At 40.4% G+C, this 19,157-nt stretch overlaps 2 protein-coding genes across 2 annotated transcripts; one reads left to right on the plus strand and one right to left on the minus strand.

Moving 5' to 3' along the window:
• Positions 1–209: 209 nt before the first annotated feature.
• stmn4 (stathmin-like 4) lies at positions 210–14,109 on the plus strand. The gene is made up of 6 exons (XM_020631534.2): positions 210–344; positions 7,781–7,843; positions 8,134–8,229; positions 8,469–8,674; positions 10,950–11,141; positions 12,602–14,109. The coding sequence occupies exons 2-6, from the start codon at positions 7,831–7,833 to the stop codon at positions 12,659–12,661; spliced, it is 567 nt and encodes a 188-aa protein (XP_020487190.1). The 5' UTR covers positions 210–344; positions 7,781–7,830; the 3' UTR covers positions 12,662–14,109.
• A 341-nt stretch (positions 14,110–14,450) lies between these two features.
• il17a/f3 (interleukin 17a/f3) lies at positions 14,451–17,276 on the minus strand. The gene is made up of 4 exons (XM_020631558.3): positions 17,040–17,276; positions 16,459–16,658; positions 16,195–16,338; positions 14,451–14,883 (listed from the first exon to the last, which is right to left on the minus strand). The coding sequence occupies exons 1-4, from the start codon at positions 17,046–17,048 to the stop codon at positions 14,736–14,738; spliced, it is 501 nt and encodes a 166-aa protein (XP_020487214.1). The 5' UTR covers positions 17,049–17,276; the 3' UTR covers positions 14,451–14,735.
• Between the last annotated feature and the right edge of the window lie 1,881 nt (positions 17,277–19,157).

The following is a 19,157-nucleotide window of genomic DNA, read 5'->3' on the forward strand; positions in this document are numbered from 1 at the left end:
ATCTTCACCAATTTCTCCAACTACTTCAGTCAACTCTTCTCCATGCCTAACCCACATACACTATTACACACTCCTGCACCGCATAATGAAACATCTACCACCCATCCTGCAGTACCACACAAAGAGCTGTCAGCCCTCCCCCATCCTTCCTCTCCACTCTCATTGGCTGGGAGACCTGGATGCTGGCAGTGTCTCAGACCAATAAGACGTCTCCATGGTGATGTCATGGAGGCTGCAATGATGCTGTTGCTGATGCTGTTGCCCGGCGCCTTGTATCCGTGCAGCCAGACAGCGGTAACCGGTCCAACCGTCAGCAACAGAGAAGAAGACAGGGAGAGAGGGGGGTAAGTAGCATCCCAAAACACACAGCTGTACACACATGCTGGTTTCACTCGTGTCACTCTGGGTTCTCTTGGTTCAGTTTTTTAGCTTACCTAAATCAGAATTGGTAGGAGAGTGAGTACCTTGGTGGAGTGTAATGGGGCGAGGGTGAGGAGGGTGATGATGATGATGATGCAGTAGTTCCTACTGGCACGAGAAGGAGGAAGAAACGAGCGAGGGAGAGAACTCGGTGTACCCTCAAACTGTATGGCGTGCAACCTATGTCATTTATTATTGATCCTCCATATGAGCAGATGTAGCTTTGTGTCTGCTTTTTGGGGGAGAGAGAGAAAGAGAGCGAGAGAGGGAGGAAAACATGGGAGTGTTTTCATGTTTGGGGGTTAAAATGTGTGTGTGTATGATGACAACAGCAAAAAGAAAAGACGACAGAGAAAATATGAAATGATTGTTTTGAAAAGTCCGATTTGCTTTGTATTTGTAGTGTCCTGTCTTTTAACCTTAAGCTTTATATATACCACATCATTATTGTGTCTGTATATTGCTTTCTGTGTGCATCCATTAGGTAAGAAAAGTAGGTTAAAAAAAACAAACCTTAACGAGGGAAATCTTTGTAAAACTGTAAAACTATACAACTGAGTCATAATGGCTCATGGTTTGTCAGATATAGGTGTGAAGGGGGTAATTCGACCCATTTCCCCAGATACAAACATCATGCTGGTATACATTTTGAGTTAAATTAAAGTTGTATATCTCCTTCAGAAACATTGAATCATTGCAGTGATAATAATAAAACAAATACACAGACATGTCGACATAACGTTAAGTATTCATGAGAATGCAAGTTCTGTTTATTATTCATGCAAGAATATGAACACGTATGAAAGAAGTACATCTACTACAGTTGCCATGGTAACAGAGGCATTTTTTTTTCTTTTCTGACTTTTTGGAAACTCATCTTACACCGACAACTCTCTGAAGACATGAGTTGAATAATGTCAAGTTTAAATGACAGACACAGATACACTTACATTAAAACAAAGCGACTCTTCTGTAGGTAACAGTTTCACAAGGTTGATGTGTCTTCATACTCATCAACAATAGATCATGAGAAGACGGACAGTGATTTGGTATATACTTCGAACACCGTCAGTAGCTTCCTGCAGACGATTACAGATGAAGCTATAGCACCAATTCATAACAACTGTTATCTCAAGACACTTTACATAAAGAGCAGGTAAAGACCTTACTCTTTGTTGTATCATGATCCAAACTTTAATCCATCATGATCACTAAGCAACAAGCAACTCTTTGTAAAGGCCTAAAAGCTGGTTACTTTTCTGGATAGGATTAGATTTGAAAATCCATTCTGTTTGCAACAGAGGCACAAACACATACATACATAGATCGAAAACAAAACTACCATGGATATCATCATGATGGACATGAGTGAGATAAGGGACACAAAGAGCAACAGTACATAATATATGTGTAACTTCACTTAACCTCATAGAAAACATTGACTTTTAGTGTCTTAAATCAAATATATGTAGCTAGCTTTAGATAACAGTTGTATTTTTCAAAAATGAAAATGTTCATAATTTATGTTCACGATGGTCCTAAAAGTACAAATGTCCTTGATTTGGCAGATTTCGTAACCAATGGGCATAACATGTCTAGCTCTGCCTCTGTTTGTTCAAGTGTTCATCCTAAACTAGCCTAACAGACTGCTGGTAACTTTATTTGTACCTGTAGAGATTTGGTTTAAAATGAGTGAGTCGGCCTCCTTTTACTCACAATGGACAACACAGGACAAAACATGAAGAAGTGACAACAGTGTTCAAGACAAGCTAAATAACCGTTAATGTAAAAACGCCGGATTGTAGCCGAGTAGGCTAATTTCCATCTGTAGTCTCTCAGCAGGTTGGTGGTACACAGGTACACAAGTTTACATACAACCACAGTGATGAGCAAAAACCAACAAGTAGGTCTAATGACCACAACAACATCAACTGACAGAGACACATAAAGCACAGAAAGTGGCTGTGCAATGTCGTTCAAAACAAATCAGGATAAAGTAAAGGTGCAGAGATCTAAAAAGTACTGAATTCTGCTCTGACAGCATCGCTGCTGTATTTGGTATAACTTGTTCATCTCAATGATGACTGCTGGAACAAAGCTGTTGTATGGCTTAGTTTCACAGGATGGGACTTTATACCTACATATGTCCAGATGGGAGAAGCTGAAATCCATCATTTAAAGGGTGGGTGTGTTCAAGACGTGATGAAGATTATTGTTCTGAAGAGACAGGTTCCCAAACCATGACACCAAGTAAATATAGTTTAAATAGAATCAATAGAAGCATGACAAAATGAGGTCGTCAAGGTTCTGTCCATGTGAAGGGAGAGGACAGTCAGTCAAGAAGTTTGTACACATTTCAGAAGTCAAAAAAGAAGTACAGTATTTGTTCTTTTTTGTTCTGTTCAACTGGAGGAAGGATTGTTCAAACCATTGCGCAGAGTCCTGGATGATTGGTCTCCTTGCCTTGCAGCAGACAGACAATAAGAGAATCGTCTGCAGACTTTAAAATGGTTCTTTCCTCTCTGCTACACTGCTGCACATGAGGATTAAACAGGAGAGGCGTTGGCACACATCCCCGTGGGGAGCCGGTGCAGGAGCAAACCTGGTCAGACGAGGTTCCATTTTGTGATTAAGATCTACACTTCAACCTTTTCATGTGACTCTTGGTAACAAACTAAATCCTACATTTCAGCAATGTTGACTTTTTCTGTAAGATTGAACATTCAAACAGAGAATGAAAATTCCTAAAAATCAGTACTCCTGTTATTTTATCTTTACAAACCCAGTCATTTATACCTGTTTTGGAAACCATTATACCTTACTGTTTATTATCCCAAACTAAGACAACATAAAAGAGAAAAATAACCTTCATTAGCCGTGGACTGTGATATGGGACTATCAGTACATACATATAACTAAATTGTATCATAAAAGTTCACTGTGATATGACTCCCAGTAGATTCATAATCAACATAATCCAAATGATCCCCCAATGTGTGCAGAAATTTTTTAGTTGCCGCCTCTCTCTCTCTCTCACTCTTTCTCTCTCTCTCTCTCTCTCTCTCTCTCTCTCCCTCGCCCTCTCTGTATTGACACACAGGTAATTGAGCTCCCTCCTCCTGCAGGAAGCAGGGCATTGATCTGCAATCTGGGTGGTTTCACAAGATGAGAAGCAGATGTGTGTGCATTAAATGATGTTCAAACTGTGTAGCTAACCGAATTATAACTGCTTGATGTATGCACAATGTGTGTATTTTAAGGTATTTGCGCGTGTTTGATGCATATGAATTGCCTAGATATATATGGATGTATGCCTTTGTGTGTGTATGCCCTGCAGAGTGAAGAGTGTGTGCCGTGCATTGTAATGAGACATTTCTCCTTCTCAGTGAAAAAGGTTGTCTCATCATTAGGACATTTTTCTCACTCTTTTGGACTCACCTATTTTCAGGCATTGCGCATCCTGAATGACAAAGCTTAAAAAACAATCTGCAAAGGAAGACATACAGGTAGGATGCTAGCTACCTTGTTAGCTTGGCTTGATCCAAGCAATTGATGTACACTATAGGATATATGTTGTATTATTTAGAGATTGATACCAAGCGTCAAAGCTCAGTCATGAACAGTGTTGAAGAGTTTAAATATCACAAGCGTCCACATAACCATATAGTGAAGCTACTTACTAAATCATATAATTGTTGAAGTAGCGAGACATTATTCCATTTAGCCAATGCAGAAGTGCAAAATCCTGCAATTCGTCGAGTGTCCACTTCAGGCTGGCTGCAGAAGCATCAGAAGTCACATACACACCCGTTCAAAGACTGTTTTTACAGCATATAGTATTAACATGTTTACTGCCTTGTTCAAAAAAGGAACTGGATCTGATGAGCTCATGTCTCTATAGGCACACACTGTACCAGGTGAATTTATTTGATATATAATCTGTTTGATCCTGTTGATTTGATGAAGAATAAGTGTTATTCATAATAAGGCGCGTAGCTGACCTGACTGACGGGCGGGCGAGATGTAACTTTTTTTTGTCAAGAGGCTAAAAATCCGCCTCAGCTCCTGTTGTTAGGTTGACTGAAAGTTAGGATGAGACAGCATGGTGACCACCATCGATGAGATTTCAAAGCCCCCTGCAGTAACAGATGGGTGACGTCACTCAGGATTCGTCGATTAATAATTACAGTCTATGGATCGCACTTTTGAGCTGGAGGAGCCATAAACAGAGTATTGGGTTAGCCTATGAAAACTGAAAGAAGAGGAAAAGCTTGACCACACCCCTTTAAAATTCCAAAATACATGAAGTCTTGCTTATAAGAATGTTGTATTTGTGTGTTTAATTTGTGCATGTGTACATCTGTACTAAATCAGTTTGTGGTTTTTTTCATGGTGAAAAAGAAATAGGAGAAGTTACTCTGCTTACTCTGTTTACTACTTTGCTTAATGGTGGCAGAGCAGCAGAGAATCTGAACAGAAGTGGAGAAATAATCAATAGCAAGTTGTTAATCAAGAAGCAGTTCCACCTTGTACCTCCCCTGAAAGCAAACAATTGATTTTCATTAATCCATGATAATGCATTTAGCATGCTTCACAATAGATGCTGCTATATGTTGACAACAATTTATACAAATAAAAGGTGAAGTATTCCAATTAGCATGCATTGGCCTAAATGTAGGTAGGGGGATTAAAGGAGGAATGTGCAACAATTTACAAATAAATACAGGGTTTAATACAAGTTTATTGTATGTAATATAATGTCATGACTGTCAGAGTGAAAAGTGTGAGTCCCGCTGGCTGTGTTGTTGTCGGAGCGGTGTTTACATCATGTTTACATGGACAGGACAGCCTACTCCTCTCTCTGTGTACAAAAACAGTTATAGTCAAGGACTAGAGAAAAGAAGAAGCACATACTTACTGATTATTTGAATGTCACATAAGCGTTTTGCGCGCAATGTGAAGCTACAAGCTAACTAAAGTGTGCTAACATTAGCCTGCTAACACAACAATTCAGGCCACAGGCAATTGCAGCACGAGCCAGGACACATTTGTCTGCCGCTTGTGATAAACTCCTCTGTGTGAACTCGAGTTGAGAGGGGTTAAAGGTGTGTAGCTGTAGGAGAGCGGAGGCTTCAGAATAGCGGAGGTGTGGCCAAACAGCAGTTATTTTTGGTTTAATGCTGGTGCTCAAGGGCAACATCTACTGGATCAGAAAAGTTGCACATTCTTGTGTGACTGTCACATCTGATTTGATGGTTTTGGATGTAAAACATTTCAGAAGATGAAGGGATGAAGGCCAGTTGTTAGCTAGTCTGGGGATTCTGGCAGGTGCATCACAGATGTTATTAGACCCCAAAAGGCTCTCATCAGGAACCATCAGGGCTTATCTCCTCCTGATTTTTAGAGTTCAAACATTCATTTGATCTCTAGCATATCTCTGCAGCCTGTTTTCTTCAACCCCTGATTCTTGTGTGTGCTCCCTCGATGGGAGTGTTCATGACACTGGATCCCAGAATTAAAGCAAAACTTAATTAGTGTGTGCGCTCAGCTGTGAAAAGGTCAACAAACTGTGTTAGACCGCTCCTGGATTCTCACCAAAGAAGATTATCCAATTAGCTGACAACAGCTTTTCAAGGATTTTACTCCTTTGAGTAATTGTTGTTAGGATTTTCCCTGAGGAGCAATGATGCAGAAAGTTTGGTCCATCTTTATCTTTTAATACCCTTATCGAGTTGAATTTACTGTAGAAGTGGACCTTTGTATTGCATTTAACAGAATAAAGGAAGTTGGGTTGAGGATAAATACTTTTGCTCTATCTTTCAATATCAATATCTTTAATATCTCGCCTGCTTGTTTGAAAGAATCTGAACATGTTAATCGCATCCGAGTCCATCAGATGGACATCAATTCAGTGTTGATGAGGCCATCTGAGAGGCAGGAAACAGACTGACAGTGAAAGCAGGTGGTGAAAGGTCTGGGGAGACAGTTTGCTCCATCTCCATTAGATTGAAAGAACTGTTCAAACTCTGCTTACCTCAAAATCTTTAATCAAAAAGGAACATATTGGATTTCTTTTTTCCCACAATAACATATTAAAGGCGTTATTGAAAGTAATCAAAAATCCACAGTCAACACACACATACTTTCCTTTAGTGACTTCATGTATTGTAGCAAATGCAGGACTGCTTAAAGGTCTGAAGTATTAATCTTCACCAGATTGTCATACAGTGGAAATATTGCAAAAATAAACTGGTAACAAGGTAATATTTATAATTAATTTGAGGGTTTTTAAGATTAATTTTTTGGCTTTATTGTGCCTTTATTGTAGAGATAGGACAGTGGATAGAGTTGGACAACAGGGAGAGAGAGAGAGAAACAGTGGGGAACGACATGCAGGAAAGGAGCCACAGGACGGATTAAAACCCGGGCTGCACATGTTAACCATTTCACTACCAGTTCCCCCGAAAAGGTCATGTTATAAAACAAAATGGTAAATGGCTCTTTTCTAGTCTTCCGACTAATCAAAGCACTTTTACACTGCTGGTCACACATTCAAACCCATTCACACACTGACGGCAGAGGCTCCTATGTAAAGTGTCCATCAGTATTAACTAATCTCATTATTAAACATTCATACGCCGCCGATGAAGCAGCCCAAGGACACCTCGACATGTTGCTGCCGGAGCTGGGGATCGAACCCCCTGACCTTCCAGTTGAGAGACAACCCGCTTTGACCAACCGAGCCACAGCCGGCCCAAGTGCAGAAAACAGACAGCGAAGACATTAGGACGTACATAAAGCATGTAAAAAAGGTTTTACTGAGTTAGGCTTGAACTTTGAGAATTGTCATGTTGCCGTTTTGGGAACACAAGATATCCCACATCATCAGTTTCAAGAGTAAACAAGCATGTGAACGAGAGGACTTTGTTTGTGTTAGTTACTGAATAAAGGAGGGATTGGATATATTGGTCAGATGTAGACGATGATGTCTGATGACCTCAGATCAAAAAGTAGCATGCTATATTACGTTTGTGATGACGTCTTATTATTTTCTTCTGTCTCATAAAACTCACTGCTTTGATTTTCTCCTCTCTCCAAAGTATTCAACACTGATCTATTTCTATCCCTGGCAAGAATTTACTCTCTATTCGGCCCGCATGTATTCCTTGTCTGCAGAGCTGTTCTCTCATTGGTTGAAATAAGCCTTAATGGGAGGCGCTAACACAATTATTCTGCAGCTTGCGGTGTTGTTCCTTTTTTTTTGTCCCCCTCTGCCACCTTCTCACATTCACGATGTGACCTTTGAAGCCGCCTTGTTTCATTCGTCCCCTTTGTGTGTCTGCATGTCTCCCTCTGACAGATTGAGAAGGATCTTCAGCTTCCCTGGAGAGTTACATACGCAGTGAGAAGATGACTCTGGCAGGTAAACGCAGCCTCAGCAGAAGTCGCACACCTCACTGCTCGCCTTTACCTTTACTGTGCTGTCAACGATGCATTGGATGAAAATTAATGAGTGCAATTTGATCATCTGAAGCATGTATCTTGTCATTATTATGAAGCTTTAAAATAACATAAAGACAATGACGAGTCAATGCCACTGAAATGGAAAATGATTACATCATCAGACCTAAAAGGCTTGCTCATCATTTAGATAGGAGTCATCACAATGTCACACTTAACAGAACAAGTGTGTGTGTGTTTGTGCGTCCTCAGCCTACAAAGAGAAGGTCAAAGAGCTCCCCCTGGTGTCTCTATTCTGCTCCTGCCTAAACCCACAGACTGCAGAAAAAACAACATACAAGGCAGAAGGTAAGGAAATCACTCTTTCACACCTCGACAGTCTTTCGGGGCAGAAAAAGCTATACTAACACAACCAACAAAGAAACGTGACATACTGAGAAATGTTGGAATTTCTGCAAGTAAAGCAATAAAGTAATAAAACACAAACCAAGCTCTGAAGGTGTCAGGTGACATTTTGCTTTTTTATATAAAAAGTGTAAAGTTAATGTCTAATCTCCATTAAACATGGTCATGATCCAACACCACAGATGCAGTGGACCTGGGTTGGTGCGTCATCAAAGATGTGGAGGTGATTGAGATAAACAAACGGGCTTCGGGCCAGGCCTTCGAGGTCATCCTTAAGCCCCCCTCCTTTGACGGCGTGCCAGAGCTCAATACTTCTATGCCACAGCGCCGTGACCCGTCCCTGGAGGAGATCCAGAAGAAGCTGGAGGCTGCGGAGGAAAGGCGGAAGGTGCGTAAAGCTGAGACGAAGTTAAGATTTGGCATCAAGAAACCCTCAAGAAACCTAAGTGGACCGGCCTTAACCCTAACTGTAACCCTAGCCCTAGGTATTTGTGGCCCATTCAGGCTTTGTCAACATCTGACAACACTCATTGTGGTAACCGTGATTTATTTATCCGGGGGGGGGGGGAATGGATAAAAGGGAAAAAAGAGGGAGGGAATGGACTGGAGTTGATGGAAAAGAAGGGAGGAAACCCAAGCAGAGGGAGGGAGGGGAAGATGAAAAGAGGAACATGAAAGTACAGGGGCGATCATGCAAGGACACTCTGACAATGGTTCATATTCATCAAGCTAAGAGAAGCATGGAGAGCGGAGGAGGAGGAAGTCAGAGGGGAAAGGTGAGAACGGAGAATGTGCCCCTCCAATCAAACGTTCAGACATCCGAAAACAACATCTGTTTCCAGAAATAATCATTTCTTTTAATTTCATTAAAGGCACATTATTCATATTTCCCAATCACGTTCTCACAATCAGGACTACAGGAAACACTTATTTCAGACAAATTAAGACGTGTGAGTTTTAATATAAGGATGTCTTTTGTCTTCATAACATATTCAGCAGTTTCAGGTAGATTCAGGGCTAAGTTGAAAAGGAAAATATTTATTTTGTCCCACATCATCTTTATCATATAGAAACCTTTACAGTTGCAGTCAATGCCGCCCATAAATAGGGATTAAGGTGAACGCTTTCTTCGGCCCAGTCACATGGGGAGTTCCCCCAGAGGTTAGCAACAAAAGATGGTGCATCCTAATTTTAAACAATAATGACCATTATAATTTTATTTTACACCTTAATACTCACCATTACCTCTTAAAGCAACTTAAACACACTTTTTGATTTATTGTTGCTTCAGTAAAAGGTAAAGCTATTCCAGGACCTGCACAAAGTTAGGGTGCCAGGAAAGAAAGAAGAAGAAAAGGAGCGAGCTGGCTCAAAATAATTTGTGTCAGCTCTGAAGGCTGATGGGAGCCAGACAGGCAGAGGGAGCTAAAGTCAGCCAGGAGGCTAACGCTAACAGTACTGATCGAATACGTTGATTGAAATCATTTCATTGGAGGGCCCATTCACTGGACCTTCCAGCTGCATAGCCAACTGGTCCTGGTTGCAGTTTCGAGGCTTTACTTTAAGACACCTCAGCAGTGCCAGAGGCTTATTGGCCACCTCTTCAGGTCTCTTTTTCAAATGTCAAAGGTTAATATTTACATTAGTCAGGACTTACAGTGTTACTATGTTTAATGTTTTCCCGAGAAGACAAACTGATATACAACACAAAGCAGTGGCACACTTGTAATGAGTGATTAAGTGTTAAGCTGTTTATGAACGACACTTTAAGATGTTTTTTTAGAGTACGTCCATCCTAACAATAATGTTGTGTTTTGCGTCTCATAGGATCATTATTTTGTTCACTGGTGGAAAAACCCACGTAAATGACTAATAGCGCATTCATGTGGTGTCATCAGAAAAACAAGTTTTCAAGATGTCAAATGCACATGAACACCAGAGAGAATTAGTTGCCCGACTCGACGTCAGAATGTTTTTTTTTGCTGTTGTTACAACACTCCAACTTTCCTGAACTGAAAGCATGTGAAAAGTCACACTAAAGCACACTAAAGTCGGAAGAATAACTTCCCAACTCGGAAACTGGGACCATCCGAGGAGCCCCCTGAACGCAGCATAATTCTTGCATAAGTGGTCACAGTTGCATTAAATCAAACAAATGGAAGGCGCCCAAGAGACAGGTCCGAGGTTAGGGAATGTTGCTGTGTCGTTATCTAGCTCTTACTCATATTTTGGGATGATGAAATGTTTATTGTATTTTATATAATGTGTGTGTCTACCTGACCAGGGACTGCAGATGGAGTCTAGCTGAGATGAATGTATGATTTGTACACGGTCACTGAAAAACTAAAAAAATAACCTACACTAAACAAGTAAACAAAAACAGTCACTTAATGTCCTCTATGCCTTTAAGAGAAGGGGCACTGAGGTTTCCTTACATGCAAACATACATTTATCCTGTAATTTAATCTTTGAAACATCATTTCTGAGGTGTGCCACACTTCCATTAACAGCCTTTCAGAGGGCCCAGCTGAGAACACAAACCCCTTAAAGACGCTCAACCTTTACCCAAAACATGACCCTCTGTTAATGGAGCATGTAAGATGTTGCATTTTTGAAGATCTTAAAGACTGCTGTTAATTGCTTTGCTCTCTATCTCCCTCTAGTGCCAGGAGGCTGAGCTGCTGAAGCACCTGGCCGAGAAGAGGGAGCATGAGCGAGAGGTGATCCAGAAGGCGTTTGAGGAGAACAACAACTTCATCAAGAATGCCAAGGAAAAGCTCGAGCAGAAGATGGAGGCCAACAAGGAGAACCGGGAGGCTCTGCTCGCCGCCATGCTGGAGAGGCTGCAGGAGAAGGTACTGTCCAGTTTCCTGTAATCAAATCCAACTTTGATGGTTGTTGTTTTCTTACCCTGAAACTTTTCCTGAATAATAGATAAAGTCCAGTTCTACTAGTTCAACAACACTGTACAGTCATTTCAGGTGCAATCTAATATTCTTCTTGCTATTTAATGCACTAGCGCTAATTTCGGTGCAAGGCATTTGAAGTGATGCTTTTAGTCTTTATGATAGATGAGAAGTCCAAAACCACGTTCATGTACACCGTTAAAGCTCAGAGCTGGAGTTTTCAGCTGATTTCTCTGGTGTGAAGGAAGTATACACAATGTGTTATCATTTTTACATTTCTGTTACTGTATGGGTTATCAAACACGTAACATTGTAATTCTCAGTTTTGAGTGGAGGGGAGGGTGTAGTGAACTTTGGAGAGCACACGGCTGTGGCTCAGCGGTAGTTTCTGTTGTCTCTCGTGGGTTTCGATCCTCAGCTCCTGCAGCTTCATATCTGATGTGTCCTTGTTGCTCCCGCTGCTTCGTGGGCTCATGGAGGTGTGTGAATGGATTAGTTATTAATACTGATGGACACTTTACTCAGCAGCCTCTGCTAACTGTGTGTGAATGTGTAGGTGTGACCTGCGGTGTAAAAGGGCTTTGAGCTTTCAGAAGACAAGAAAACAGTATACAAGCTCAACTCCATTTACCATTTACACATGTTTAATTATTTTGTAAGTTATAAAGCTAAGCTAGGCTAATTACCTCACCTCTACAGATTTTGTTGATTTAGCTTTAGAGTTGGACCAATCTTTTTATCGATAGGAAATCTTTTTTTTTTTTTTGTCATACTTTGAAAGGAAAAGCGAATCAGTTATGGAGCTGTTTTCTTTTCTCTAACTGATATTAGATGATGTATTTGTATGCCAGCAGCCAGTTTACTTAGTTTTGGCGTGGAGACTGGAATCAGAGAGGGGAAAAAGTCAGGCACTGTCTGGAGGTGTGAAGGTGTGAAAATCCACCTAATAGCATCTTTACAGATGCCGTTTAAAAGTTTTGACATATTTTTATAGTCAGGAAATTAGAATTTCATTTCATGTGTATCGTTGGATTGCCGCAGACTCCAGGTCAGAGTCCAGAAATAAACACAGGAATATATTTCTACCATTAAAAGATGACGGTGGTACTGATTTCATCTTCACAAAGGGAAAGAGCGTTATTTCCAAAATGTCAAAATTTTCCTTTACAAGCATATGTTTTAATCTAAATGAGGCATGTATTTCTATTTTAACATTGTTCACAAACTTGATAAGAAATAATGAATTATATAAGATGGAAAATACTCTCTCTGTATCATTCTTCTGTTTAAAATCTATACAAATAGTCACTGTAATATGACTTAGTTCTGCCAGCCTCCCCCTGTTTTAATGCTTATTCATACATAACTAATGAGTCTCGTGTTGCCATGTCTTTGTGTTCGTCTGGCAGGACAAGCACGCAGAAGAAGTGAGGAAGAACAAGGAGATGAAGGAGGAAGCCTGCCGATAGATGAGATCAGCTGGGGAAGACAGAAGAGAACGAGGTGGACTGGGGACTTTCAAAGATGGTAAAAAAAAAAAAAAATCAAAACAGTGCAGGAAAGAAAAAAAAAGAACTCAATAACTGGAAAAAAAAAGGCAAATTTTCACATTAAATGTTATCGTTCTGAACAAGCTGTACAAAGTTAAGCCAAATCTTGATGTTGAAAATACGAGAAGTGTTGAAAAAAAATCTCTTCTTTTTTCTTAAGGAAATTTGGTGGTGTGGTGTGGAAGGGGAGGGGGGGGGGGTAATGATTGTCTGGTGAGGAATGAAACCTCCATCATGGATGAGGTAAATGCTAAATCATAGGCTCTCTGGTTACAATAATTCTTTCAGACAGGAAGCAGGAAACTAAAACGGTTTGTGATCTGCTTAAAGTGCTCTCTTTCCATTTGGTTGTATCAAAAAGTGTCACTGAATACAACTTGTTTGGCAGCAGCTATTTACACTGTTCCCTCCAGCGTTACCATGACTACGGAGGTGGGCGTTATCATTTACATATTTCCCTGGATGCACAGATGTAGTTAAGGGGCTCATTTCCTTTCAAATCAATTTAAAATACAGAGCTTCTTTTTACAGGATATCAGCCAGACATATAAACAGGACACAACTTACATAATTCTGCTGTTTTCTACTAAATAGAAAGGTTTCCCCCTGGCCCACCACTCTCATGCTGATTCGTCTCTGCACAGTTTATGGGTGTTTTTGGTTTGGGATAGTCTGCGTGTGCTGAACTCGGTGAATCTCTCAGTATGGTTAATGAATATAAAAAAGGAGCATCAGGTTTACTGTATGTTTGTCTCTACAGAGCTCTCGGGAAGTAAAAGAAACAAAAAAAAAAACATAAAAAGGAGGATGCTTTCCTGTATTCTGCCATCAGGCTCTTAGTGAAACTTTAACTAGTAGTGTAGTTGTAGATCAGTGACATGCATTTGAGACTCTTAGATTTAGAGCACTGTTTGCACTCTTTTTTTCATTAAGCACAAATCAAAAGCACACACGCATATACATGAAGGCAGGCTCATATATATACACACAGTCTAAACAACAATAACATCACAAGGAAAGTACAGGATTCAGACATATTTGGCTTTGAATGTACAACTTTTGGGGGTTTCTGGCTAACCAGCGGTCTCCCTTCGCGTTGGCATGAGTCACACAAGTATCCGTTTATGATTTGAGAGGGGAGTGAAACCCATTGGAGTAAAAAGAAAGGTGAAATTTGCTCGAGTTGTTGAGTCATACTGACTTGATTGAAGCGTCTAAAATGTTTGCACTGTCACTGGGAGGTTGTAAACGTGGGATTTGTACTTGCTGTAATTGTGTGTTGCTGTATATCCTAAACGGCTGGATTGATTGTAATTATTTGGCATGGTCAGTAAAAACTGCTTGACTGAATAAACATGTTGTCCTTCTTTCTGTTTCTCTTTGGTTGGAAGTACATTATTGAGCATGGAGGTTTATACTCACTGAGATGCAGGGGTGTATCCAGACTTTTTAAACTGGGGATCGGTGCCATGCTAAAGGGCACCTCGGCAGTGCTCAGAAAGTGAAGTGGCACCTTTCCAGCTACCAGACCAATTTCCAGACTTCATCCGCACTTGGAATTGGACCTGCGACCCTCAGGTTCCCAACCCACAGTCCCTACAGGCTGAACTACTCCCATGCCGTATGCCAAGGATATGAACTAGTATGCTTTCAAATTCAACTTTCCATTTTCTTTAAGTATTTATTTAACACAAAAAGACACAAAAGCTTGAACAAAATCTTTAATAAAATGTTTTTCATATTGTTTACAATGAAATATGATTTTTATAATAAATGTGAAACATTATAGGGATTAAAAGACAAAATCTCACATCATGCAGGCCAAGAGAAATATACACATTTACATGATTTATTCCGCTTGTTAGCATCCAGCTACGCTACAAGCTTCTTTGTCTTAACAGTATAAAAAATTATTAAACACACAGGATTCTTTGATTCAGTGATTACATTGCGTTATACAGATTTATTATGGACAAAAATAAAAAAGTACGCTTCAAGCCTTGCTCACAGAAGTCTCCTGTAGTAAAACACTGGGCCTCACACATGTGCAGCCCACTGCGACCTCCTCCGTCCCCAGTCTAAAGGTGTACCCCTTCTTCGTCTTCTTCCCGCTTTTCTTGTTGGGCCGCTGCCTTTGGACTCTGGAGTGAAATGAAAGGATTAGTGTAGGTTGAGTAAACTGTACACAGATATTATCATTGTAAGGTTTTCAGGTAAATTAAATTAAATGACAGCAGTTTAGAAGACAAGAAGAATGATGATGAAATCCAAATCAAAAACCATGACATCATTCTTATTTGATTGACGTGTTTTACCATTCTGAGAATATAACGTCAAGAGTACAAAACTCATGATACAAATTTCACTGTGTTGTCTTTCATATGCCTACTTTTAGGAAAATAAAAACTTTTTTCAGATTGTAGTTATTTATTTCATAATGCATATCAAAATCAGCTTTGACTCTTGGAAAACAGTGAGGTACTGCATTGACTCCATAAGATGTTATCACAACATGTGTAAAAGATGGACGTAGTATCAGTTACGTCAGCCATTTTTTTCTGTAGAAGTGTTTTGAAGCTAAATGATGGTGGTCGCCATATTGGAAATTACATTTTCACCTAACTTTTGATCAGCTTAGAAAACAGAGGTGGAGCCTCAAGCCTCCTGGCAAACAGCTACCTGGAAAACACACCTACCTGTCAGTCAACTCAGCCACGCTCATCATTATGCAAACCTATGCGTTACTTTTAACCACAATATCATCAAAGCTGATGCACCATAAAGATGTTTCGCCTTGTACAGTTTTAACCAACAAAGAAAGAAGTTATAAAAAAATAGGTGCTTTTAAAAATGGGACCTTTGGAGATTCCTTGTGTTATACTAGTAGCGTATGTCTGTCTGTGAATAACTCAGTGCGCGTGTGTGTGGGTGGTGAAGTGAGCAAGTGAGGAGAGAGAGAACGAAAATGAGTGTGTGTGTGCGAGGTACGCTGTTACAGTGGCTCTAAGAGCAACATGTATGTGTAGTTTGAGCTCTGTGTATTAAAAATGAAATGAACCGACACTTCAAGAAACAAGCCGGAGGGTGACGGGGGTCAGACCCGAGGTTAAGAGCTACAACTTTGGCCCTGGAGCACACCAATAGGTGTCCCCTGTGCGCTCTGACCACGGTCGAAATGCTGAAGCTGGAAAGGTTAACACTTTCCTTTTGGAGCCAGCTCAAGTGGGCACATGTGGAACCACAGTTTAATGCAGTTCTGCATTTGGTTTTAATTTTCTCCCTTACTGGTATACCATTATAATTTATCCACAATGATATCCCACCTTAGAAGCTTATGTCACATATAAAAGATAAAGAGAATAAATGTTCTCATCATTACATTTAACTTTTTTTAAGGAAGACTGAAAGCCAACTTCAAAGAACCCTCTTTAAATACAAAGGTGGTGGCTCACCTGTGGAGGACCAGGACCTGGTGGAAGATAGGTTTAGCCATCAGGGCCGCATCCTCTCCAAGCCCCTGCAGGCTCAGACAGCCGGAGGTCAGGCACTTAGCATGAGAGATCCACATTGGCAGACGAGATGCCTCGAACGAGTGACTGAGGAAAGTTCAATACTTGAAATTACAAAATTACCGAACACATTCTGTTTTATTGCACTCTCAAGAAGGCGCAAAGAGTTGCCGAAAAACGATGACATCATGGACCCCTCACCCTCACCTGTATGTCCATGGTGACAGAGACATATTGGCGATGTTTGAGGCAGACACACTGGTGATATGAGACAGCACTGAAGGGTCCAGGAGCAGTCTCACAGTCTTGCCTTTCGGTCTGGTTCTCTGTCTTAAGTTCACTGACTGGCTCCTCCTGGTAGCATTTAAGAGCACGACCAGGCTCAGCACCAGCACAGCTCGAAACACCTTAACACAAGAAGACAAGGGAGTGCATGGGGCTTTTGGTTATTGGACATTAAAACATGACACAAACAAAAAAGAAACCGCTGAAGAGAAATCCAGAAAAGGAAGAAGTCATTAGCAAACTATATTTACAAGAATGCTTGATCTATTGTGAACCCTTTTTGTGTGTTTAGCAGGTTTTCCATTTAATCAATTCTAACGATGTTTGCATGCATCAGATTTTAAGAACCAAAGGCTCAAAGTAGAGGAAAAGAAGTAAAACGATAAACCTGCTTTTTATAAAATCACTCAATTTTATGTCATATACACCTTTAAGCCCCCCTATAAATAATCTTGTTGTCTATAAAACCAGTTACAGATAATGAGAGCAGAAACACAACTCACCAGCTGCATGATTGTGTCGTCTTCCTGCAGAGCTGATCTTTACTTGTGCTGCTCTGCCGTCTTGTTGTGTCCACACTCTCTCTCTGTGTTTATATGCAGGAAGACTGTGTTGGTGTGTGTTGGCTAGATCTGCTTTCATTTCCGCTAAGACTGTGACTGATCTCAAAGGTGTACATGTTGATTTGTAAAGAGATAACTGTTTGTCCAATTGTGGTCAGAGTTGATTTCAGTCAGTCACCTTTTACATCTGTACCTATGTGTGTGTGTGTGTGTGTGTGTGTGTGTGTGTGTGTGTGTGTGTGTGTGTGTGTGTGTGTGTGTAATTGTCATTGTCATTGTCATGGAGTCTAAACCTATAGATAGCATTGAATGTGTCACTTGACCCCCTTTCATCCTCATTTATTCCCTTGTCAAAGTGTGACCTACCTTTGTGACACATTCATCTGCCTCTTTTGATGCATCCTGTTGAAAGGTGTGAAAACGTTCTTTCCCCTTGCACGGCTTTTTTCATGTTTCTGTGATAACATTTCTATAACTTATAGTTGTCTGGCAAGAAATATTGAGGGGGTTCCCAGATTATGGAATGTGGCGCAAAGTGTCCAAACCAGACCAGACAGGTTTTTTTACCCTTCTAAGGCCTCCGTTTAAAATAGACCCTAATGTGTTGCCTATCAATGAGAGCAGAATAGTATCTATATTGTTCATTAACCTTCTGCCAGCAGAGATCCTTTAAACAGAGGATCAAACTATTGGCATCATTGTTTCACATTGAATCTCAAAACACATTGTTACAACACTTACACAGTTGCAACACACACTTACAATGTAGGGCAAGAAAATGCTGACGGGGGTTCTCGTGATGAATCAGCAGATACATAAAAAAAAATTGTGGTAACATCTTCTTACCCCATGCATCATTTAGCCCTTTAAGTGGAACATAGCTGTACTGGATGTACAGTTCAGGTTTGAGACTTTAGGCCCTTCGAAAATGTGTTAAAGGTAACTTATTATTCTCCTTTTCAACAAGTTTAAACAAGTCTCAGAGCTCCTCAAAACATGTCTGTGAAGTTTATCACTAAGAAATCCACTCTGAACCTGGATTTGATCATGTCTATAGACCCCTCTACTCCAGACCTGCTTAGAACAGGCTGTTTCTGTGTCTGTACCTTTAAATTTAAATTGGCATGCAGGTGGCTTTGACTTTCTTGCATCATGCCCAATCGAAGGCTGACTCACAGGTAAGAACAAACACCTTTCTGTGGGAGTGTCACCTACCTGTCACAAAGGGTACAGATCTCCAAACAGCCTGTTTGAGGAGAACTTTTCTGAAAAGTGGAGCAGGCAAAGTGTATTTTGCATAGTGGGAGATGAAGAGTCTAGGGCCCAGCTCATGAAGGTTAGCAAAAACCTAGTCCATAGATTTAAGAAACAACACATGATAATAGTTTTTTTGTTTTTTTTAACCTAAATTCTCACTGTTTCTTATTAATGCAGAAATACACATTTGATTAATTGTTGAACGGGCCCTTTGCTCCATCAAGCAGCTTGGTTACATAACTGCGAGCAGACTCGTTTCCCAAAGGTGAAACCTGATGTGATACAAAGTGACAGATTCAAGTTCAGGATCATTTATTAATACCACTGCTCGTCACAAGTACTGCTATGAAGAAAAGCATCTCACTTATCAATAATCAATCACAGGACAAAATGATTACAGTGCATTATGCAACAAATGAAAGGAAGAGGAGAAATCAGAGCCCAAGATACAGAATATCAAGTTAGTAAGAGACGTAGATCGTCCTGTGAGTTTATCATTGTGCTGCAGTGGATGCGAACTTGATGGAGTTTATTAACATGAGTTGTTTGGTACAGTAAGAATAGAGAAATGGTTCAATCAGTCAGTCTTTATTTGCATAGAAGCAATTCATACCATGTGTTAAGACACTTTACAAAAAGCCGGTAAAAGACCTCACTCTTTGTTATATTATCTATAAAGACCCAACATTCATCCATCATGAGCACTAAGTAACATTTAGCAAAGTTACAGTGGCAAAGAAAAATCTTCCTTTAGGAGGCAGAAACATCGAGGAGAACCAGACTCAGAGACAATCACACTAA

The sequence above is a fragment of the Labrus bergylta genome, chromosome 15 (assembly GCF_963930695.1).
Source record: "Labrus bergylta chromosome 15, fLabBer1.1, whole genome shotgun sequence".
Lineage (NCBI taxonomy): Eukaryota > Metazoa > Chordata > Actinopteri > Labriformes > Labridae > Labrus > Labrus bergylta.

Bases quoted from the DNA above. Each gene is read 5' to 3' on its own strand.
- stmn4 (XM_020631534.2), top strand. The intron at 8,230-8,468 runs GTAAGGAAATCA...CCAACACCACAG, and splicing joins AACAACATACAAGGCAGAAG to ATGCAGTGGACCTGGGTTGG. The intron at 11,142-12,601 runs GTACTGTCCAGT...TTCGTCTGGCAG, and splicing joins TGGAGAGGCTGCAGGAGAAG to GACAAGCACGCAGAAGAAGT.
- il17a/f3 (XM_020631558.3), bottom strand. The intron at 16,339-16,458 runs GTGAGGGTGAGG...AACTTTCCTCAG, and splicing joins CTGTCACCATGGACATACAG to TCACTCGTTCGAGGCATCTC. The intron at 14,884-16,194 runs GTGAGCCACCAC...ATTTCACTCCAG, and splicing joins CAGGTCCTGGTCCTCCACAG to AGTCCAAAGGCAGCGGCCCA.